At 37.7% G+C, this 23,796-nt stretch overlaps 1 protein-coding gene across 2 annotated transcripts in view; it reads left to right on the top strand.

The window, feature by feature from the left end:
* The first annotated feature begins 2,325 nt into the window (after positions 1-2,325).
* The window catches only part of dnajc13 (DnaJ heat shock protein family (Hsp40) member C13), a 31,749-nt gene continuing 10,278 nt past the window's right edge, over positions 2,326-23,796 (top strand). The window contains exons 1-35 of one of the 2 annotated variants that reach the window (XM_079447462.1): positions 2,326-2,483; positions 5,647-5,727; positions 10,257-10,332; positions 10,453-10,602; positions 11,327-11,368; positions 12,076-12,276; positions 12,555-12,761; positions 12,844-12,939; positions 13,172-13,263; positions 13,361-13,527; positions 13,775-13,854; positions 14,055-14,224; positions 14,756-14,855; positions 14,952-15,059; positions 15,136-15,291; positions 15,382-15,438; positions 15,510-15,631; positions 16,100-16,175; positions 16,275-16,370; positions 16,461-16,601; positions 17,841-17,858; positions 18,240-18,322; positions 18,985-19,138; positions 19,335-19,438; positions 19,548-19,707; positions 19,816-19,878; positions 19,972-20,073; positions 20,159-20,263; positions 21,840-22,042; positions 22,144-22,228; positions 22,322-22,476; positions 22,667-22,712; positions 22,847-23,001; positions 23,150-23,351; positions 23,492-23,607. In XM_079447462.1, coding sequence (XP_079303588.1) covers positions 5,660-5,727; positions 10,257-10,332; positions 10,453-10,602; positions 11,327-11,368; positions 12,076-12,276; positions 12,555-12,761; positions 12,844-12,939; positions 13,172-13,263; positions 13,361-13,527; positions 13,775-13,854; positions 14,055-14,224; positions 14,756-14,855; positions 14,952-15,059; positions 15,136-15,291; positions 15,382-15,438; positions 15,510-15,631; positions 16,100-16,175; positions 16,275-16,370; positions 16,461-16,601; positions 17,841-17,858; positions 18,240-18,322; positions 18,985-19,138; positions 19,335-19,438; positions 19,548-19,707; positions 19,816-19,878; positions 19,972-20,073; positions 20,159-20,263; positions 21,840-22,042; positions 22,144-22,228; positions 22,322-22,476; positions 22,667-22,712; positions 22,847-23,001; positions 23,150-23,351; positions 23,492-23,607 — 3,956 coding nt within the window. In that variant the 5' untranslated portion in view covers positions 2,326-2,483; positions 5,647-5,659. The remainder of the gene's footprint in view (positions 2,484-5,646; positions 5,728-10,256; positions 10,333-10,452; positions 10,603-11,326; positions 11,369-12,075; positions 12,277-12,554; positions 12,762-12,843; positions 12,940-13,171; positions 13,264-13,360; positions 13,528-13,774; positions 13,855-14,054; positions 14,225-14,755; positions 14,856-14,951; positions 15,060-15,135; positions 15,292-15,381; positions 15,439-15,509; positions 15,632-16,099; positions 16,176-16,274; positions 16,371-16,460; positions 16,602-17,840; positions 17,859-18,239; positions 18,323-18,984; positions 19,139-19,334; positions 19,439-19,547; positions 19,708-19,815; positions 19,879-19,971; positions 20,074-20,158; positions 20,264-21,839; positions 22,043-22,143; positions 22,229-22,321; positions 22,477-22,666; positions 22,713-22,846; positions 23,002-23,149; positions 23,352-23,491; positions 23,608-23,796) is intronic. The other variant, XM_079447463.1, reaches the window with a different exon arrangement.

The following is a 23,796-nucleotide window of genomic DNA, read 5'->3' as shown; positions in this document are numbered from 1 at the left end:
GCATGAGAAGACTCAAATATCATCAGTATTTACTGAAAACTATAAATGAAAACAAAAGATAGACATATGTATCTAAAACCAAAATCAAAAATAAATAAGTTAGACTAATAAATTAGTTGAAAAAATAAAATAAAATATGTGGCCCTGGACAACAAAACCAGTCTTATGGGTCAATTTTTCGAAATTTAGATTTTTACCTCAACTGAAAGCTGAATAGTTAAGCTTTTTATTGATATATGGTTTGTTAAGATGGGACAATATCTGGTGGAGATACAAGAGTGTAGAACTCTGGAAGTAAAGGGTGCATAAAATCTAAATATTGAGAAAATCGCCTTTGAAGTTGTTAATCCGAGGCACTGTAGCAGGCCATCCACGTTTTTATATATTTTGGGTTGAAAATTTACAAAATATCTTCATGGAACATGATCTTTACTTAATATACTAATGATTTTTGGCATAAAAGAAAAATCTATAATTTTGATCCACACAATGTATTTTTGGCTTTTACTAAAAATGTTCCCGTGCTACTTAAGACTGGTTTTGTGATCCAGGGTCACATATACAGTCATGACCAACTTGTTTATTTAAAATGAATGCTAAAACTTCCCTATTTTGTACTGAAGTGCGATCCATCTGAGTGTCAGGGGACAAGGATATCAATCATATTTCAAATCAGAGACCAATGCCATTTAATATCCACTCCGGACTCTTCACAAATCACAGGAAAGGAAAGCAAGGCGTTGAGCTAGTGAGCTGAACAAATGTAAGCATATGCAGAAACGTTGCAAGGATTCGAGCCTCTGTTTACTGTGCTCTGTAACAAAACATGTTAGGACCTATCTTTCCACTTCAAGGCTCTGTGCTGTCAACACCCACCAAGATTCAGACCTTAGCTTACTGTAACTGATGATAAAAGGCTTTGTTTTCAATGCAGAAAATAATCTCACAAACGTCCATGAGATCATCTGACAACACAACATTTTTCTTAATCTGTGATACTGTTAATCTCGAAGGGTGTATGTCCTATTACCCCACTTTCTCAGGGATATCACTTTTTTATTTCGCCAGTCCCCCTTTTGTTTGGCACTATTGGTTTCTAATCACATCGGCTCAACTTTAATTGTGCCAAGTCGGCCTGTTTAATATTGTTTTTAAAAGACAAACTATTACATCCTTATTTTCACGTGGTATACAAGAATACCTTCGCAAAACAACATTACTTTCTCAATGTACATAAGAATATTTTCTCAAAAGAAAATAATTTTCTAGTGGTTAATAAGAATATGTTCTCATCAAATCATTGTTTTCTCGTGGTAAATAAGAATATGTTTTCCCACTGGCATTGCTCGGGCCCTGGTGAAAATGAGTCAATGCTGAAAACAGTTTTCTGTAGGCCTCAGTTATTCTGCAGGCCTCTTAGACAACACTAGATTTTGAATGTGCTCATAATGTGCTCTTAGAACATTGAAATTGTGCATTTGTGTGTAACTTTATATCGTATTGAGTGGAAATTTGCTACATAGTGAAGGTGTATTGAGTCATTATGATTATATAGAATAGTGCATAAGTGACATTATGTGTGTACTTGTGCATAACAGTGGATAAAGGTGACATAAGTATAAATATAATTTGTAATATAAAGGTGCTTTTTCTCCAATATAATCAACACCGATACATCAAACCGACTAAATGAGTTTAGAATTTTGTTTATTTAAAAGTCTTTATTCTAAACATGGTTGGCCTATTGTCTTACCTATATCTAATTTATACTTAATTGGGCGTTTTAAGATAAATCAAGTATATGAACATCAAGTGATATCTTTAGGGAGCTTTTCATCTATTATGAACTTTTATTAAATAAAATTCAGGTAGACTTCTATTATCATTTTGTATAATTATATTATAGACCTAATGAATTGAAATTGGTTCAATTATTTTTAAGAGTTAAAGTAAAGGAAAACCACGTGTTTACTAATTGTAAAAATCATTTTACAGTATGGCTAAGGACTGTTAACAGCTACATTCCTGGCATGGGCATATAAAAGTCTGGAAACTTTGAGCTAGACCATTTTATACTATATATATGACTAGCAAAAACCTTATCAAACATTTTTACAGTTTTGTAACTCCAGGAACATTTGTTGGCAAAAACGCATTTCCAATTAATTTGCCCAGCCCTCGCAATCCTTTACTAAACCCGTTGTGCACAAACACACACACACACTACTGTCATTACCTCCGCTTGCGAACTTCCTGTCAAACAAATCAGCTGACACACGCATGAGACGCGGCGGTCGTGCGCACGCGCAGTGCCCCGCTGGTGGCAGAAGGAAAATGGCGGCGTCCTGAGTTTTCCTACAGAGGGAAGCGTAGTTGGCCAGTTTGGGCATCAGTTTGGAATTACTGAGCTGCAGCAGCCGCGCATAAAGGAGGGTGGGGGGCTGAGGGACAACACCGAATCGCTTCTGATATCCTAGATCCAGGTAAACACATCGGCGAGAGGTTTCTTCCTATCTGCATTCATTGCGCTGGAGCTGAGCTGTGATATCAGGCCAGTGGCGTCTGACAGCGTCCAGTTACTTCAAATGCAACACTTACTCTAAAATATCCCATAGTTTCACAATACAATACAATACAATAGCTAGATGTGAAGCCTCAATGAGTTACATAAAATTCATCTATCAGCCATTGTACGGATCTTTCGCAATCTGGATGTGATTTCGATTTGTTTTTATTCCACTGAAGCAAATGTCAAGTTTTTTTGACGCTACAGGTAGTAATCGGTATGTTAATAGTTGTTTTGATAATGCAAGCCTAGTGTCTTTATATATGGTGACTTGGATTGATCTGGCAGTTTTGCATTCTGTTGTGCTGCTGGCTGGATGTCAGTGTGTGCAGTGTGCTCAAACTTATGTGCATGCCGTTTAAATGTACATGTTACTCATTAGATGTAATGTTATTTTGAAAGGAAGTGCCACTACCTCAAAGATCCCAAGTAACATTATCTAAATGCACTTACCAATCCAATCTCTTTAAAAAAATTCTTTAAGCGTTTAACTAACGTTTTTTGACGTCAAGATCTTGAACTGTATGCTTGCTTATATATTTATATATATATGCTTGCTTAATATTGCCATAATATATATGGTGTTTTGACAAAAACTGGACACACAGGAAGCCCTTTTCAGTCACTCTAGTTTCCTTTGAGCTGGCCTCGTTTTCTAAAAAAACAACACGAAGAATGTTTTGTCAACTGTATGTTTTCTTTCCATTTGGGAAGTGGAGGGCAGTAGTAACGGTTTAGTTCCCAGGATTGTATTTAATACGATTTAGCACTTTCTGTTTGAGGCTGAGGTTCTGACATGGGCACTGAGCACATGACTGAGTCATGTGACTGTCATCCTCTATAAAGCTGAACATTTGCCTATCAAGCGGAGAGTGTCTGGATGTCATGTTTGGTGTAAAACAGTCAGGATTCCTGCTGAACCAGCTATTAATATGACATCATCATAATTCGTGCTGTATTTAAAGTAATCTAAGTTAAAAGTATTTTCTAGTCTATATGTAATTTAGAGTTAATAATTTCTCCTATAAAACCGTATACAGTACAACTTAAAGTTGTTTCCACTAGTATTAGCCTTTGTAAATAAAAAAAGAGTGCGATTCATATTCGGATACAGTTTTTATATTATTTTGTCTGTGCATTTTGTTCTCAATATTTCTTTGGTTTATATATTTTATGTATTAAATTAAATATTCAAGATTTCATTTATTTATTCAGAACTACTGCCAGGGTTCAGGCCCTACAGTTCTGCATTCTGTAATTTAAGGGTAAATGCACCATAAATATGTGTTCACATCACATATACATGTACATTTGTAATATTGGTTTAGCTACAGATTATTCTGAAAGAAACTACTTTTTGTCTGCGGTGTCAGGATTATCGATTAGTTTAATCCTGTGGCATATGCCGCAATGAAAAACTGTAGAGAGAGGAGGGTGTAGAGCACAAACAGATAAGAAACAGGCGCACTGTTCATAACCGATGTCTGTTGTGTGCAGAGGCATGATCTGAAGAATGAAGGAGGACACTGTAAAACTGCTTCCATTGATCTGTACTAAGAGCTGTTTAAATTGGTCACATGACTGCCATATCCTGGAATCATTGCTGCCGTTTTTGTACCTACGCAGGCTATTAATGCATTTCCCAGGCTATAATGCATCTTAATGCTGCTAGACTGCAGATTACCCAGTACACGCATGTTAGTCTTAGACAGATTGGTGAAACCCGATGCCTGGCAGAACTTGTCTTTTGATAAAAACAAATTGAGAAATGTTTTGAGTGTAATGCAGCTGCATTCATTTTTAAAAGCTTATTTCATTGCTTTTTTTCATACGTATTTGTCATTGTCGATGTCTCACAGTATTGAAAATAATGTCACAGTGCAAAATAAATGTTTACTTGAATTGTACCTGTCTGGCTGTTTTTGTAAGTTTTGCCTAGAGCCATAGAATTTTAAAATAGTCTAAGTCAGTGTGAGGTTTGGGTGATAAATCATGACCTCTCAGTGCGTTTCTGAGCTCCTTTAATGGCGTCTCAGTTTGAGCAGAAGAAAAGTGGAAGGAAGGAAGGATGGAGTCAGTCATTTTCAGCTCTGATGCAAAATGCTGACAGATATATTCATGTACTCCTGTTCAACACGGTTCATGGATATTACACCTCTCAGCACTCTTTGCATTGCTCTCTGAATAGTCACCCCCCTTTTGCTTTTCCTTTCTTTCCTGGTTTGTTTGTCAGATTCTCCGCCTTGTTTTTCGGTTTCTTCTTACAAACACGTCTATTATCTTGTATACCCCTGGGGACACTTCTTGAGAATTCCATGTCTGTGATTAATCATGGAACTTATAGCCTTCTTTTTTGTATGGCACAAAGTCTTTTTCCCAAACTTATTGAAAGTTCTCTTTAAATCTTTATGTTAGAATTACTCACAAATCTTCACTCTTTTCCATGTCCCCAGTCTGTTCCTTTCTAAACATTTGCCTGCCTCAAAAGCAAACATTTGAATAGAAAGGCATTGAGGGAGAGATGTGGAATCTGTTAGTCCAGTGTCAAGTGTGCTTGTGTTGTTAGTTTAACAAGTGTTGGTTTTTTTTCAGTGTCTATTTGTGGTATGTGACAGTGAAATATGCAGACTGGTTCGCTTACTGTTCCAGTGTTTATTGTGGTTTAACAGTGTGACAAATGTCTTCTGAATGAAAAAGGCTGTCTTCATATTATCAGTATTTTACTATGTCCAAAAAAATTTGCCGCATCCAAATATCTTAGAGACATGGAGGTAGGCTGGGCTCTTTGCATTTGGGTCAGTGACTAGACCCATAGCAACTGTGTAGCAATGTGAGGATTTGTTGTTGAGTTTTGCATGACCGAGCAAAATGCATTTTGGTCTTGGACAGACATTCTCTTGTCATTATATTATTACTAGAATTTTCTTTATTTAGTTCCAGTTTTCTTAACTTTGTACATGTGCTCAACAGCTCATATACTTTATCTTTGTCATCTTTGTGGAAAGTAAATCAGGTTGATGTCAGAGTGGACAGCCATCCTCTTGAGTTACACATTGTGACCCTCTTTTCTTTTTTCACAGGCCCTGCCTGAAGATGAACGTCCTCAAAGACAACAAAGACTTGGCCTGTTTTTACACAACCAAACACTCCTGGAGGGGGAAGTAAGTGCCTCATTCTGCTCCATGCTCTCTGTGCATGATACATTTCATTCAGGGGGAACCCGCTCATTGGATTTCGTAACTCTCTTTATAAAGTACGTTTTTAAATCTGAGGCTTGGCCTGGAGAAAAACTGCCCTGTATGATTGTGTTTTTGCATATTGCACACATACAAATGAAAGTTTCAGTTCTCAAAAAAGTTGTCTGTATGAACGAGGCATTATGCAATATAGTCAAAAGTCTGGCTTCATTAGGTCATGATGTATATGCTGTCTTTATTCCCACAGCCTCGGATGTCATTTCTTTCCTTTCACTCGTGATATATTCTTCTGATGGCTATGAACCCTTGCTGTTTTAATAATGTATGGGTTGAGAATGCCGCCTGATGGGCTGGCCAGGCTCCATTTGATGTGAATGAAAGCCGGATGGACCTTTACAGGGTTATTGCTGCTTAAACAAGGGAACATGAGAGGAGCGCCTGGATGTGTTGAGAGAGCGAGAGAGCGAGAGAGCGAGAGAGCGAGAGAGCGAGAGAGCGAGAGAGCGAGAGAGCGAGAGAGCGAGAGAGCGAGAGCGACTAAGAGAGCTGTCTGTGGTTTTGTGAATGTCTGACGTGTATTAAAGTGATAGCTCACCCAAAGATGTCAATTATGTCATCATTTATTCACCCTGTTGTTATTTCAAACCAGTCTGACTTTCTTCTGCAGAACACAAAAGAAGATATTTTTAAGAACGTTACTAACTGTGGTACTTGCATTGGCTTTGTGTCTGTTCAATAGACATTAATAGGTACTGTAGTACCAACATTCTTCAAAATATCTTATTTTGTGTTCTGCAGAAGAAGGTCAGACTGATTTGAAATGACTAAATACCGAAGTGGGAATTTGCAATTTTGTTGTTTTCCAACCCCTAATTTATTTGCATACAGAGCATGTTGAGAGTACATTGCTTTTTCTATGCATTAATGCAAAATAATATTTGTTTTGTCCATTTTGTACAATGCATCTTATGAATGAATCTATCCTGAGGGTGCAATAAAAGCAAATACTGTGCAAACATGCCTACAGCAGTTAGGTCTTAAGTGAATGTAAACAGTCGAATGTGTTTCAGTATATTGGATCAGTGTATTTAAGTACACAATAACCTGTGTCAGTCTTTGATATTTGTCATCAGTGTTAATGAAAGGACAAAGAGAGAATCATTCACTGTTCTTGATGAAAGGACTTTTAAACCATCGTGGATCAGGGCAAATTCTGTTTTTGTTTTTATATTTGATTGAATATAAAATATAAAAATGTTTGTTTAAACAAGCTTTACTATCAGTGGACATTGGTGCACAATGCAGGCAGTTTGCGGTCATGCTTAGTAACTTTATTACTCAGAGATCCTGTAAAGTCAAGGGGAGGTTGGTGCGCATGGATGCTAAACTTAATTACTTTGGGTCATTTGTCTTTGTTTTATATGACCAAATATACAATACAGTGGGCAACAGAGTTTTCGGTTGCCTTTTAGAAAGTGTTTGGTATTTTTGTGGGATTAGCTGGATGGTTTTCAAACATTGTCATTTATGTGTATGAGAAAGTTGAAATTGTTAGAAGGACTTAGAATTTTTGACTTGAAAAATAACTTTTACTAGTTATCCATGATGTCATTTGCCCGTGAAGTTATCTCTTTAAGTTTGATCTCTGCTCTAGACTTTGACCTGGATTTGTTTCCCTGCACCAGATAGATGTTTGTAGAGATTCATTTCACACTCAGTGATTTTAGCAGGTTGGGTCCACTGAAGAAATGTTCATTATGAGTGATGTCAGCTGAGCTAATGATTTAGCTATTGGATCATCTCATCACTACACAGCTGACTTTAGATTTACTGTGGTATTACATGCATTTTCCTCTGCATGACACTATAGGCTGTGACAACTGTAATCTCAGTTTTGAAACCTTTTGACCAACTTGTGAAATTCCTAATGTACATTTGTATGTGTGTGTATGAATGGACAGTTGTTGTGTTTGAATGCAACACTTTGCTTTTAATACTGCATTTTATTATCTCATTTTGGTGGTGTCCAGTTATGGTGTCAAATATAAACTTGTAACAAGTATATGTGAAGATGGATCTTTACATGCTGTGTATCGCAGAAAGGCTGGTTTTCGTATTGTGCTATTCATAACATTAGATAAGCCTCAAGATCAAATAACATAATTAAAAGGGTCCAGGCATATGGTGGTGTTGTGATGGAGTCAGTGTGTGCTATACTTGTTCAAGGGAAGATGTTAAAAGCCACAAACAATGAATAATTAACCAGTCTTGTGACTTGTCCCATGCAGGCTGTCAGTATACTCAGCAAGGTCATGAAGAGAGAGACAGAATGGAGAATAGGCAGAGAAGCTGTGTTTAACTGAATATAATGGTACAACCATTCTGCACCAGGTATAACATGCAACGTTTGCCAAATTGTGAAAGAACAGTAGGCTGTGTGCTATGCAGTAAGCATTGTGCAGTATGCTAGTATTTCAATCAGGGCATTCGAAATCAAGTCCAGACACTTTTCCTGCACAAATGGTCTTCTCAGCATTTATCATCATTTAAAGGTCCAATGGATGAATTTGAGGCATCTAGTGTTGAGCTTGCAAATTGTGGCTTACTCCACTCCTCCCTTTCGAGGCACTATGGAGGCTGACGCACGACTAAGATGTCACTTTTTTGCTGAAGGAGATAATGTATTTACGAAACGCGCTCTGTTGAGAAGTTTGTCCGTTTAGGGCTACTGTAGAAACAACATCCCAAATAAGCATATGGCAGATAGTGTTGAAAACAGCCCATCCTCTCTCATGTAGATGATTTGCAAAGGATGATCTTTCATCGTAAACACAGAGGCATAATGCAGCAGTCTCCGGATGGATAAACAAGCCGCTTCATTTTTAAAGACACATGCAAACAGACACACTCGCTGCATCCGAAATTGCATTCTGTGACAGTATCTTGGCGGAAGTAGAACATCCAGTTATTTCTCGCGGCATTAGTTTTGCCTACTGTTTTTTGCACACTGAGGTTTCATGATTCATACTCATTTTCGTACCTGTATTGTATGGAAGTAGGCGATTTCAGCGACTGTCTCTTATTATCTGTCTCTCTTTGGTGGGCTTAATCCTCAGCAAACAATACCCGCAATGCTACAATAAGCTACATTTTGTTCATCTCATTTACTTCGATTCCTCCCTGTGGCCATTCTACAGTATCTTACTTTATATTTACAGAACAGTATTATTGCTGCTTTTTGCATAGCATGTTTTATATTCGTTTACATTTAATTTCTCCTTATTTGAAAAACGAATAAAAAGTCATAAAATAAAACACAGTGATATGAAAATATGGATGCAAAGACAAATGTTGCTCCTGTGTAGTTATTTGTGTGTTGTCTATTTAAAACATTTTGTTTGCAGAACTGTTGACTTCACAAATGACTTACAGTTTAATGAGTTTATACAGTTTCTTTTTGAAGAAGTGAATATTACCACTTCTCTTCATCTGTTAGTCGCTTTGGATAAAAGCGTCTGCTAAATGACTAAATGTAAATCATCTTTTTTGTTGTGGTCAATTGATTTGCAGGACATTGCACATTCTGTGCATAGCTTATCTCTTCCTGTGAGTGCATTCGTGTTTTTATTTCCTCGCCTGTAGAACTTGTGTTGCCTGTTATGCAGAAGCCCGGTTGCTGTCTTTTGTAGCGCTCAATGCTTTATGTATGTAACATAATGAAGAGTGTGTGTGTGTGGGTGGAAAGCGCTTTTGAAGCTTCTTTTATTGCTGTGGGGCGTTTCGGGTCGGTCGACGTGTATGACTCTACTGATTGACAGATGTCAGTACATTTCATATTAACGCTTTTATGTAAGAAAATGCTATATAGTTATATTGTTATTGGACAGTATAACAGTGAGGTTAAAGGAAGTTTTGTCTGGGTTGATTTGTGTATTTAGTTGTCAGTTCTGTCTGAAAAGTGTGTCTTATACAGTCTCTTGTCCTTTAGGCTCCAGTTGTTTTCTTATAGGATCTCTGCTCTTTCAAGCTCAACATACTCTTATCTATTTCTCCCTGTCTGCCAATACCATAGTAGGAAGAATTGCTTTATAAATCTCTTTGCTCTGTTGAACACAAACACACAGCCCTTGTGCAAGAGGATTACGTAGTAATGACGATAGTTATTTTATATAAAACAAAGTACACTAACACTCTTCTCTCAACAGGTAGTGGTCTAGCTTTTGTTGAAACTAGTAACTTTGTATTAGCACCTAATGTATTATTGCTCTTTATGTACATATCGCTTATAGCTCCCCGAACTCTTTGTAAGTCGCTTTGGATAAAAGCATCTGCTAAATGACTAAATGTAAATATAGTCAGCGGAAAACCAAACATATTCAGACATAACAGGGTCCCGGGTTGTGAAACGTGTTTTATTGTTGAATTAAATGTGTACGTGTTGTTTTACATAACTTGAGCTCACAAGTTCATAAAATGTGTTCTTTATTTCTCAGGTACAAACGTGTTTTCTCAGTGGGGACTCATGGCATCACCACATACAATCCCACCACGTTAGAAGTTACAAACCAGGTACTCTCTCAGAAATACATTACACAAAGTTAAGCATTTCTTTAAAACCTGTTTATAAGGTGTTTTCTGTATCTCCATGTTGTTTGTTGGGTCACTCTTTCCCTGTCATTCCCTCTAAAGTGGCCTTATGGAGACATTTGTGGCATCGCTCCGGTGGGTAAAGGTCAGGGCACTGAGTTTAACCTCACGTTCCGTAAAGGCAGCGGGAAGAAATCGGAAACACTCAAGTTTTCCACAGAGCATCGCACAGAGCTGCTAACAGAAGCACTGGTGAGAGTCTCCTCTTATTTCAATATCTTCTGTCTTTGTATTTATGATCGACGGAAGATGTCAAAAAGTGCTAATGAATTGCATTCGATGAAATTATGTGAATGCACCGATATGGAATTTCTATGTTAATAACTAATAGTGAAAAGATTATGGTGGCCAATACTTATGTAATTGTGCTTGGCTTTTAAAAGTAAAATTCTGTCATCATTTACTCACCTTGTTAAATGTATTTGGTCTGTTAAACACAAAGAAAGATATTTGTAAGAATGTTAGCAATTTTCATCCACTACCATAGTATATAGAACACAAACAGTTCTGGTGCACCTTTGACTACCATTACATTTTTCTTACTATGGCAGTCAATGATGTCACAGAATAGAAAATTGCTAACGTTCTTCCAAATATCTTTTTCTGTTTTCATCAGAACAAAGTTTATACAGGTATGAAATTACATGAGGATGAGCAAATGATGACAGAATTTTAATTTTTTGGTGAACTATCGCTTTAAAAACCACTTGGTTGACACTAACAAGGGAACATTTCAAAGCTTAGAATGTATACTTAAAAATTAATTTTCTTACAAATAATATACTGTGAAGGAACCAGTATATCATTACATCAGCTTCGTTACTCTAAATAACATTTAATACAATTATTTATCACATTGACTCAGTCCATTTGTTCAGATTGTGACGTCTGATGCTTCTCTCTTTAATGTCCGCAGAGGTTCAGAACAGATTTCTCTGAGGGAAAAATTACTGGAAGAGTAAGTATTGTCTGATCTTTGTTGAAATATTACACAAAATTATCATTTATACACCAAAACAGAAATATATATGTAGTCTATTACAAAGCCGCTTTCTTCCTATAAATATTTATAGCTTTGCTACATCAAAAAGACACTTAAAAGAGGACTTCACCCATTTCAATGTTGCCACATTTGCAATACAGTTCATAGAAAAATGAAAATTCTGTCATAATTTACTCACTCTCAGGTTGTTCCCAGCCTGTTTACATTTCTTTGTTCTGCTTAAAACAAAGGAAGATGTTTGGAAGAATGTAAGTAACCAAGCAGATCTCATTCCCCATTTACTGCCATAGTAGGACAAATAAATATTATGGTAGTCAAGGTTGGATGAGATCTGTTTGGTTACTTGCATTATTCCAAATATCTTCCATTGTGTTCAGCAGGACAAAGAAATGTTTACAGGTCTGGAACAACCTGATGGTGAGTAAAAGACAGAATAAATCTTTTGGGTGAACTGTTCCTTTAATTATCACAATCGTTGCATGACGTGGAATTTATAAAATCGTTTTTTTGATTTAGTTTTGTAGAAAATGTGACTGTTTAGTAGAACATTTGAATGTAGATGCGAAACATAACATTGCAACTCTGTATGCATACAATAAACCAAAGAATGTCTGATCAATGTCTCAAAATCGTGATTGTTAGTCATCCTGTTTTTTTCTCAGCGCTACAATTGCTTTAAGCATCACTGGAGCGACGCGCGGAAGGCAGTTTGTTTAGAGGTCACACCGGGAGGCATCGATCAGATTGACCCCCAAACCAACCGGGTGATTTGTTCCTATGATTACCGCTGCGTTGAGGGCTTCGCCGAGGTCTCCGATTACCAGGGCGGCTTCTGCATTCTTTATGGAGGCTTTGGTAGACTGGTATGTGTGTACAGACATTGCTATTTTAACAAAGAATGAAATCGTCACAGCAGTGGTACAGTGTTTGCAAAATGATTCCGTCCTGTAGCTCAACTGTTAGAGCATGGGATTGCATGCACTGATAAGATTTTATAGCTGTAAAACCACCAAAAAATTATTTTACTTTACAAAAACGATGTCATCATTACTTCACTAATTTGTAAGAACTACGTTTTTATAGCAGTTATATTATAGTCCTTTGTGTAATGTGCTTTCTCTCTCTATTTCATTCCACGCAGCATCTTTTTGCATCAGAGCACTGTGAGGAGATCATCCGCAGTGCTATCGAGCATGCCGGCAACTTCATCGGGATCATGCTGCGTCTGCGTAAGGAGGTGCTGACTTTCGAGGGCTTCCTCACGGAGCGCTTGGGAAAGTACGGCTCAGACGAGTGCATCACCTCGCTGACAGAGTTTATAGTGCAGAAAGTCACACCACGTCACGCGGTAAGTGCACAATAATATATGTGATGCCTTTGATATCCACTTTTGCTTACTTTCTGAATGTTCTTGGTTCTGTTTGTCTCAGGAGCCCGTGAAGAGGATTCTGGCCCTCACAGAGACGTGCCTGGTGGAGAGAGACCCCGCCTCGTATAATATAGTCACTGTTAAGCCCTTTGGAGAGGTTTGTGTACCCGCATTTAAAAACTGAATATAAAGCTATGCTTGGTATATTGGCAACATTTAAAGTCAATATAGTAAAACGTATTTTGAAATAGGATTAAAATGGGTCACACATGAGCTGTTTTTTATAAAACTTTCGCACAAAAACAGAATGTCTTTATATTTGTATATTAATAGAAGTGTGCACAAAAATAAATGAATATTGTGGGCTTCATTTGTTCTTGCATTTGCAGGTGTTTGCGCTGATCTGCGATTCCGAAAATCCTCAGGTGTTCACGATCGAGTTCATCCGAGGACAAATACGCAAGTACTGCTCCACAGAAAGGTGACTCATCCACAGACAAACCAAACATGTTGCTTTTGATTTTGTCATGGCAGAAAGTTAAAAATACTTTCCTGTCTTCCTTGCTCTGTTTCTGCAGGGACTCTCTGCTGGCGAGTCTGCTGGACAGCGTGAGAGCGTCTGGGAACAGGGATGTGTGTGTTAAAATGGCCCCCACTCGACGAGGCCAAAGGTGGGGTCTGCTCAGCATGCCCGTGGATGAGGAGGTGGAGAGCCTACACCTTAGATTCCTCGCTGCCCCACTCAGTATGTTAAACACACACAGAAGTGTGATAGCATTTTACTTGTGTGTGCGTGCGCAGAAAGTGAATATCAAGTGTGTTTGTGCTCAAAAATCAAAAACTAAATGTGCAACATTTGTTTTGGAAAATAAAGAATGAGAATCGACATTATTACAATGTCTGTATGCATTACTGTATTGAGAATTATGTATGATACGCATACAATTATGGATGCCTAAATGGAATGAAAATCCCTCTTTTCTGTTTTGTAGATGGTAATTTTGCAGATGCAGTGTTCAGATTTAACGCCAACATATCTTACAGTGGAGTATTACATGCCGTCACTCAAGACGTATGTTCCAACTTTTGTTTTTCACCTCTTGGCTTTTTCAAACTTTCATGTATTCCTGTCATTTTATGATTTTTAAGCGCAGTCGGCTCTGTAATTCCCTGTGTATTTGAGAGAAATTATTATTTTAATGTGCCTGTTTAAGCCTTCATTTACTCTTACTGTTGCTTTTGGTGATTTCTGTTTGTTGGTTTTTTTTGTAGGGTCTTTTCTCAGAGAACAAAGAGAAACTGATCAACAATGCCATCCTGGCTCTCTTATTTCAAGATACTGAGCTTCCAGGCCCAAACTCTGAGCTGGAGGCTCATTTTCAGGCCATCAGACGGCTGGTGGCCTCCAAAGCTGGATTCCAGGCCTTCACACAACTTCCAAAGTATGATCATCTAGTTTCAACAGGCTCCTTTCCAATAGGACGGCTCAAAGCCTTTCTCTGAATTCAATAATTGTTGGGCTTTCACAGCGCTAAAACAAAATAGATTTCAACTTATATTATAATAATATATTAGGAAAAATCTTATCATCATTTGTCCAGATATATCAGTGTACATCCTTTTTTATCATCATGTTTCTTTTGAAAAAAATCCTTATTTGTTTGACAATTTTTTTAATGCAGTGTTATATTATTTTTCCATTCAATATCTCATACTCACTAGCAGTGATATTTCTCTCTTTGGGTCACTGAGATGTATGAATTGACTGCCCTGTTTGCTAGTTGTGTTACCATCACTATATTTATACATCTAGGAATCATCCTGTATTTGAGAAGCACAAATATTGGCCGCTTCACATTTATTTACGTAAATTTGTTTACTAGCCATAGTTTTAATGTGTATTTTTATTCATGTAAGATCTATGGTTTCAAACTTATGTGTATTATTAACATTTGTTTCATGGCTGTCTTTAGGTTTAGGGAGAAGCTGGGTGTAAAAACCGTCAAAGCACTTAAGAGAAACAACAATGGTGTGATACACGCAGCAATAGACATGCTCTGTGCTCTGATGTGTGTAAGTAACTCATTCACACAATCACATTCATCATTCACATTCAGTTCCAAGTATGCAACGCATATTGAAAGTTATGGCTGTGTGGTGTTGTTTCAGCCGATGCATGATGACTACGATCTGCGGCAGGAGCAACTGAACAAAGCCTCCCTCCTTTCCTCCAAGAAGTTTCTGGAGAACCTCTTGGAGAAGTTCATCAGTAATGTGGTATGTCTCCCATGAGCCCCGCCTTGTTCAAATAAAACAAGCATTTAAAGGTAACTCTCTTGTTCTTGTTCTTTAGGATCACGGCACAGGAGCTTTAGTGATCAGCTCGCTGCTGGACTTCTTGACCTTTGCCCTCTGTGCCCCCTACAGCGAGACGACTGAGAGTCAACAGTTTGACATGCTGCTAGAGATGGTGGCGTCTAATGGACGGACCCTCTTTAAGCTCTTCCAGGTCAGGGGTCACATATGAAAGCGAATGACATCTCTTTTCATTAGTTTTTTTATTGACAAGTCAGAATTAATGATGCTTGTATTTTTACAGCATCCCTCCATGGCCATAGTTAAAGGAGCAGGTCTGATCATGAAGGCCATCATTGAGGTGAGACCTGTTTCTACGGTGCATTGTGATATTTCAAAGCACATGTTTTGACCACCAGTATCCGCTTTCAGGAAGGAGATAAGGAAATAGCCACAAAGATGCAGGAGCTGGCTCTAAGTGAAGGAACTTTACCCAGACATCTCCACACATCGATGTTCACCGTCAGTTCTGACCAAAGGATGCTCACCAACAGGTCATACACAACACACTCTCATCCTTTAAACATTGTCCAGGATATATGTTTAAAGTCCCAGTGAAATTAATATTTACAATGCCAATTTTATTTATGAAATATTGCAGTGTTTATTGTAAATATCTTGGGTTTTGGGTGTGGGTCGTTCTCTTTTTAAAAATCGTGTGCCCTCATAATCTTTAGTATAATCTGAAAATGCACTTTTTGCCTTGGGCGGATCATCCGTTAGCTCCTCCCCTTCAACTGTCAGTCTGCTGCCAGTTTCATTTCAAATGCAACGGCTGTATTTATACATCAAATCGCAGAGAAAGAAGAAAACCACGCCCACTGTTATTCTCATTTAAAATTCCATTTTAATCGGAAATGTGTCAAAATACGGCAGTAAAAGCGATCGCAACTTCCTGTTCACAGGGACTTTAAATGTATCTTATAGTCAAATACTAATCTGGCTAATATTTTGTTAAACAGACAGTTGAGTCGTCATCTAGTGGGTTTGTGGACGGCGGAAAACCCCACTGCCTTAAACTTGCTCAAGAGAATACTGGTGATTAACTTGCATAAGTACCATAACATATCAGTTATATAAGGACAGACTATGAGGACAGACTGATGTCTTAATGATATATAAATCTTTCTCTTTTAGCCCACCGGTCTATTAGCATACTTGGACAGCTCTGACCCAGTGCCGGAGAAGGACGTAGACAGGATGCACATACGTGACAATGTAAAAATTGCCACGGTAGGGACTGATTTTCTGTCTCCAAAGCAGGGCTTTAGCCAAGTATATTTTCAAAACTTATTTAATAATTTTATAAAAATATCTTTTTAGGACCAGTTTGGAAGAAATAAAGTGCCGGAGTGGCAGCGTCTAGCGGGAAAAGCTGCGAAAGAGGTGGAGAAGTTTGCCAAAGAGAAGGCAGATATAGTGTTCATGCATTGGAGAGACAAAATGGGCATCGCTCAGAAAGAGGTAAACCACTTTAGATTGCTTGATCTTATTTCTTCAGCTTTCTCCTCTCTTTGGTGGTGGTGTGCAGTACTGCACAATATTAACACAGCTGTCCTTCATTAAAGCTGTGATGTCAGTTTCGTCCATGAGCAGGTGTTGTCCTGGCCATAATAACACTGCATGACGCTGGACTAAAACTATTTCTTCATTGTCAGTTCTTTAATGTTTGATCTTGACTTCCTGCTCTTTCTGTCTGGTTGAGGAGGTGATATAATGTCTTCTTATTTTGCGAATGGCTGTTTTGTATGAACAACAATTTTTTGTATGAACAACAATTTAATTTTTCTGGTTCTTTTGTTGAGACTTTTTTATTGACTAATCTATGTGCACGCATCTTGTGTTTTCTTGATATGGCTTGCTTTAGTCCTAGTTCCCTTACACATGACTTGAATGACACGAATCATTTCAGCCAACTCAAATTCAAAGACCATTGTTGTGCCTTTTACTGTGCCTGTATCTATTGTTTTAAGTTTACAGTTGCAAAAATTCTAATGAATCCACACATTTTTAATCTCTTTAAAAGCTATTAAAGAAAACATATACTTGCGTGTATTATTTTCAGTTTACTGTTTTTAAGTAACAAGAATGTAGAAAATTCTTGGCTGCTTTATATATATAATCTAAATAGCATTGTTTGGAATATTTACATTGTAGCAGGGCCTCAAAGTGTTTTTATTTGCTTTCATCAAATACTTATCTACTATATCGTAAAACATCCAGAAATTTAATGAAAACATAATTTTTAACATTGTTAACGTCAAATTATTAAACATTATTATGAATTTTTTTATCCTATCACTAGATTATATTGTCTTCCTTGATATAATGATGATATAATCTTCCATGTGTGGTGTTCAATGATATACACGATAGCCTGTGTAAACAGTTAATACATGGCTGAACCACTGTATCTACCAATCAGTATTCAGCTTTGAAAATCTATGCTGTATATAAAGGCACAGCTTTGGTTTTGAGAACTTGGGTCATGAATAATTTCTTAGCTCTTGAGCCTCCAATCACGCAAATTCAAGTACTTGCCACCAAAAGTCTGCTGATTTGCATTAAATAAAAAAACTTTTGGTCATAATTATTGAAATGACATGTGTGATTGGTTGACCTCAGGACCAATAACCTCTCTTATCTCTGCCCATTCTCCTCCCACCGTCCCTTATTGTGGTTTCCTGCTGTCAATCAATGCAGCAGGACAGGAATAACCTGGTGAGTAGTATTATCCAATCAGAGACCTCTCCCTCTGTAAGACCCTCCCCTCTCACTGTCTGTTGTTTCGTATCATATTTCCACATTATTGCTCATCTAGACATTTTGCGTGTTTGCATATTTTTTGTGAAATGTAGGCAGGTGTATTATTTATGGTAAAATAAAGCGGTTTTTGTTGTGTCGTGTGTTGATGATATGTTGTATGCAGAACAGGATTGTAACCGGTCATCTAACGATATACCTACATTCCCATGTAACGCATGTTTAAAACATAACATTATGGCTGTCATGTATACTAAAATTGTCTAGAGTGTTTATATTGTACAGATCAATGAGAACCTGAAAGGCTCTTCATTCATACTGTATTTTGATTGCTTTTAGAATCCAAACCAAAAACCTGTAATTCTGAGGAAGAGACGCCAGAGGATCAAGATCGAGGCCAACTGGGAGCTTTTTTACTACAAGTAAATCACGTTTTACATTAGTAAAAGCTAATCTTGTTAGTCATTGGGTCTAAAACCGTGATTCTCAACAGGGGGTCTGACTTCCAATGGGGCCTCAAAGTGACCAATATTAAAAAATTACACAAAATGAGCAAAATTATTAATTTTTATAATTAATAAACATTTTTCCAATTGATGTTAAGCACATAAATGTTTGATTTGGTATTAATGTTAAGGTTTTGTGAGTTGGAGGGGGGCCTTTGAATATTGTTGAATGCAGTAGGGGGGCCTTAGAGTCAAAAAGGTTGAGAACCCATGGTCTAAAACATATGTGAAGGTCAAAGTTCCAAATAAATAAAGAAAAATGCCTTAAGAAATGTTTAGGATCATTGCTATAATAATCATTACATCATCACAATACTAAAAATGTCTCCACAAATTCTTGTTGCTAATAAAGTTGAACTTTATTATTATTGTTGTTGTATAATGGCAATAATATTCATTACTTGTACTTAATTGGTAATAACTCTAATAATATAAAAAATGTAAAGATATGATTGACTTTTTTGTGATGTACTGTGAAGTATGTCCTGGATATGTTCTTCACAGGTTTTGTAAAAGTTGTTCTGTTTTATTCAATGTTTCCTGAGTCTCTCCCCCACTCTCTGTTTGTCTGTCTGAAGGTTTCAGATAGATCATGCTCGCTCTAATCTCATCTGGAATCTCAAGACCAGAGAGGAGCTGAGAGACGCTCTAGAGGGAGAGATGCGTTCCTTCAGTGTGGACCGCGAGCTGGGCAGCGCTACTGTCATCTCATGGAACCACCAAGAGTTTGAGGTCTGGTTCTGTCTCCGTGACTTTGAAATAGATACAGCAACAAAAAAATCGTCTTGGAGACTTTAAGATGCTAGAAATGGCTGTACAGCAGCTGGAAGCTTGAATTTCTGTCAGTTTCTTTTCAGACTTATGAAGTTGTCTTTTGCACCTTAAAGGATGAAATACAGAATCTAATCACGTTTAACAATGTGTTCAGGTGAAATACGAGTGCCTTTCGGATGAGATTAAAATAGGAGATTATTACCTGCGTCTTCTGCTGGAGGAGGATGAAAGTGAAGAGTCTGGTGCCATCAAGAGATCGTACGTAACACAATCATGACTTTTTATACATAATCTTACCAGCGTCGTGAAAGACAAATTTTGCTTATAAAACAATTTTCTTACAATATCACCATATGTCTGCTTGTAGGTATGAGTTCTTTAATGAACTGTACCACCGGTTTCTATTGACACCCAAAGTAGCGATGAAGTGTTTGTGTCTGCAAGCTCTTACTATAGTCTACGGGAAGTGCTGTGAGGAGATCGGACCTTTTACAGACACCAAGTATATCGTAGGCATGTTGGATCGGGTCAGTATTGTTTGACCTAATATAAAAATGAGATCCTATTTTAAATAGTATTGCTTTTTATACCAGTGTTGGCTGTCTTTCTCATCTCATATTCCTGTAAATCTCCAGTGTACAGATAAGCTTGAGAGAGACAGACTCATTCTGTTCCTCAACAAACTCCTTCTGAACAAGGTTAGTAACCTCGAGTAACTGCCGCAGGTGACCCCAACTTTTGTTTAGTCATGTTATGGTTTCATTGTTGTTCAACTTGCTTTCGACTGATAGAAAAACGTGAAGGATATCTTGGACTCAAACGGAGTGCGTATATTAGTGGATCTCCTGACCCTCGCTCACCTTCACACCAACAGAGCCACTGTACCACTACAGGTGGGTCGACATGTCCATGTATTTATGATTTATTGACTGGAAATGATCATTTATTATCAAATTTTCGTTTGATCGTTTGATTCAGAGTAACGTGTTAGAGGCTGCGCCAGACATGAAGAGAGAGAGCGAAAAGGAATGGTACTTTGGTAACGCAGATAAAGAACGGAGAGGACCTTACAGCTATGAGGAGGTATGGTGGTTTTACTCTGGATTTATCCGAAAGGTTTTGTTCTTGGAATTAGTTGAAGTAAAATTATTATGATCCCATGAATCCACGTTCTTTGAATTACAATTGCAAATCTTGACTATTGTTCTTTCATCAAACCCTGTTTTTCTTTTTTTTTAACGGGATGAAAGCAGGGCTGGTCCTTATACCTAAAATTTTGATATTCTTACAAATATATCTTAAGTATTTTTGCTTATGAATAATTGAAAACCATAATTTTTTTGCTTCAATTAAAAAACGTTTAATGAATGAACACATTTTTACACATTTTTTAAATTACTTGTTTAAATGCTTTTTTCCACTGCTATTTTGATAATAAATATTAAAATATTATTTTTGATTAATATTTATTAGACCATATAGATCAGTGGTTGTCAAAGTACCACCTATAATATGAGTTTGTATAAGTACCACCTAATGACAGCCATAGAAAATGACATGAATAAACACACAGTAGAGCTGTGACTCTTTACTTGCTTTACTTAGATACACCTCGTCCTCCAACACTGTTTATTTACCAGCTGTTTTCAAACTCAGCAACATGTTTTTTCCTTTTTGTTTCAAGTTAAACAGCAGTAATAGTGGACACAAAACAGGTTGCACCGTAGTGGCAACAGGGTTCTATAAATGACTCTTATGGGGGATTTATTAACTTTGTGGGGACTTGCAGAAATACTACAAACCTATATGAAAGACAGACAATGTGGAAAAAATGTGACACAGAAGATACGTATAAATATATGCATAAACATGGCAGAGAACAGCTGTTTATATACACAGATATCTTGGTTTTAAGTAAGTCTGTCTTTTTTGCTTTTCATTAGACTTACACTTTTACTGCAGCGGCTCCTCAAAGTGGCGCGTCAAAATTACATCACAATGCACGCCTCATTGATTTAACCTCGAGTCGATGCAGACGCATGTTGAATTAGCGATTACAGCATTACAGCATCCAACATTAACAACAACATCTTTGAAACAGCGGTTCAAGTGCAGAAATACATAAGAAGCTTTATTTACACGCAACTTATCGAAAGTGAGAGAGTGAGACTCACAGGCGTCTCTCTCTGTGTTTGAGTTGCCTGTCACGCGCCTGAGTTCATCATCGACCAACGATAAATAAACAATAATTCATTCAACTATTTTAAAATTGCACAAAGGCTGTATGAGATGTATTCTGTATTTATCGATCATGTATAACCTGTGAAATTGTATTTAAAACACGAAACCACCAGGGGTCCCTGCAAGTACCACTAGAGTTTGAGAACCACTGATATAGATAACGAAGTTACATAATAAAATAAGACATATTAATAAAGGAGGGGGTTGAGAAAATGTCTACTGGTGCTGTCTTTTGCACATTTATATTCATTTTCAACAGGATTTAATATTCAGAGATACATTTCTGATATTTTGTTGCCTCATATCTTCGCTACAAATATCTTGAAAATGTCTAATATTGAAACTTTGTATTACATTTTGCATGAGGTTATAGAAAAATATCTAGCAGCTGCTGTAACACCACTGGTTTGTCCAACAGATGCAAGAATTCTGGAACTCGGGTACTCTGACGGCCAAGACGCGCTGCTGGGCTCAGGGAATGGACGGTTGGCGCCCCCTGCAGGCCATCCCTCAGCTGAAGTGGTGTCTGTTGGCCAGCGGACAGGCCGTGATGAACGAGACTGACCTGGCCACTCTCATTCTTAACATGCTTATCACCATGTGTTCCTACTTTCCCAGCAGGTTCATTCTGTCTCACAAATTCACTCTTCACGTTGTTTAAAGGTCCCCGTTTGCATTGTTTTTGATGCTTACAAGTGTGTTTGATGTTTTTGTTTGTTTAGGGACCAAGATAATGCCATTATCAGGCCTTTACCAAAGGTGAAGAGACTTATAAGTGACAACACCTGTCTGCCTCACATCGTTCAGGTACAGGTTCAAGTTATTTTAAAAGTAATTTCTTACAACATGACCCATGTAGACTACAGAAGCATTTTAAAGATTGTGTAAATGTTTTTTCAGCTGCTCTTGACCTTTGACCCTATCCTGGTGGAGAAAGTAGCCAATCTGTTGTTCCTGGTGATGCAGGATAACCCTAACCTACAGCGGCTCTACCTCACGGGAGTTTTCTTCTTCATTATGATGTACACCGGCTCCAATGTTCTGCCCGTCGCACGGTAGCGTACCCTTGTGTTCATGAGGAAAAACATTTCAGGTCATCAATATTTGTGCATGAAAGCTAGATTCAAATGTAAACGGAATAGATAAAACTTTGCAAACTCAGTAACAGCACCCTTCAGAGAAATGACATTTATTTACAGTGTTTTGTATTAATATCTTATCCATGCGTGTTGTTTTCTTCCTCAGCTTCTTGAAATACACTCACCTGAAACAAGCCTTTAAATCAGACGAGGTAAGACTTTTCACACTATAATCATTCCTTTCATACATAATGTACTGTGGAGTGTATTGGCTCTGAAAACCTCTCTGAATTTTATTTTTTACGTATCATTTTAACTACTTGTTCCCTTTTCTCAATGACCGAAGGCTAAAGGTGTGGACATTGTTCAGAGAAGTGTGTTAGGCCCGATGATGCCAGAAGCCATGGTGTGTTATTTGGAGAATTACGAGGCCGAGCGATTTTCTGAGATTTTCTTGGGAGAGTTTGACACACCCGAAGCCATCTGGAGCAGTGAAATGAGGTGAAACGGCTCGTTTTTATCTCCCTGTTCTGTATACACGTCGTGCGTTTGCCTTTAGTGTACATCTATGAACAAAGAGAAACACTAAAGACTGATAAGTGCCATTGTGTGAATTTGAGCAAGTATACTAAACTATGTGTGTTTATAGACGCATGATGATCGAGAAAATCGCAGCTCACCTGGCGGACTTCAGTCCTCGTCTGCAGAGTAACACTCGTGCTCTGTATCAGTACTGTCCCATCCCGGTGGTGAACTTCCCTCAGCTGGATAATGAGCTCTTCTGCAACATCTATTACCTCAGACACATGTGTGACTCCAACCGCTTCCCCAACTGGCCCATACGAGACCCTGTACGTATATCTAAACACCCAGCGCTTTAAATTTCATCTATTCCCAAAGTGTTTGCGATTTATTAAGAGCGCACTGTGAAGTTTCAAGAGCGTTCATTGTGATATATGTACAGTGAGCGTATTTATTCTGTCCCCTGTAGGTGAAGCTGTTGAAGGACACTCTGGATGCATGGAAGAGAGAGGTGGAGAAAAAGCCTCCCTCTATGTCTGTGGATGATGCTTATGATGTGTTGAATCTCCCTAAAGGACAGGGCCAGTGAGTCTAGCTTTTAGTTTTTTTTTACAATTCACACAAAAATAACAATTCTGTCTTCATTTACTCTCCCTCAAGTTGTTCCAAATCTGTATAAATGTCTGAACACAGAGAAAGATTTGGAAGAACAAACAGCCACCATTTACTACCATAGTTGGAAAATTTGCTTTATAAATTTCCGTTGAACACAAA

The sequence above is a fragment of the Barbatula barbatula genome (genome assembly GCF_947034865.1).
Source record: "Barbatula barbatula genome assembly, chromosome: 23".
NCBI lineage: Eukaryota > Metazoa > Chordata > Actinopteri > Cypriniformes > Nemacheilidae > Barbatula > Barbatula barbatula.
The sequence above is the reverse complement of the archived record's forward strand: the minus strand, read 5'-3'. Positions and strand labels throughout refer to the sequence as shown.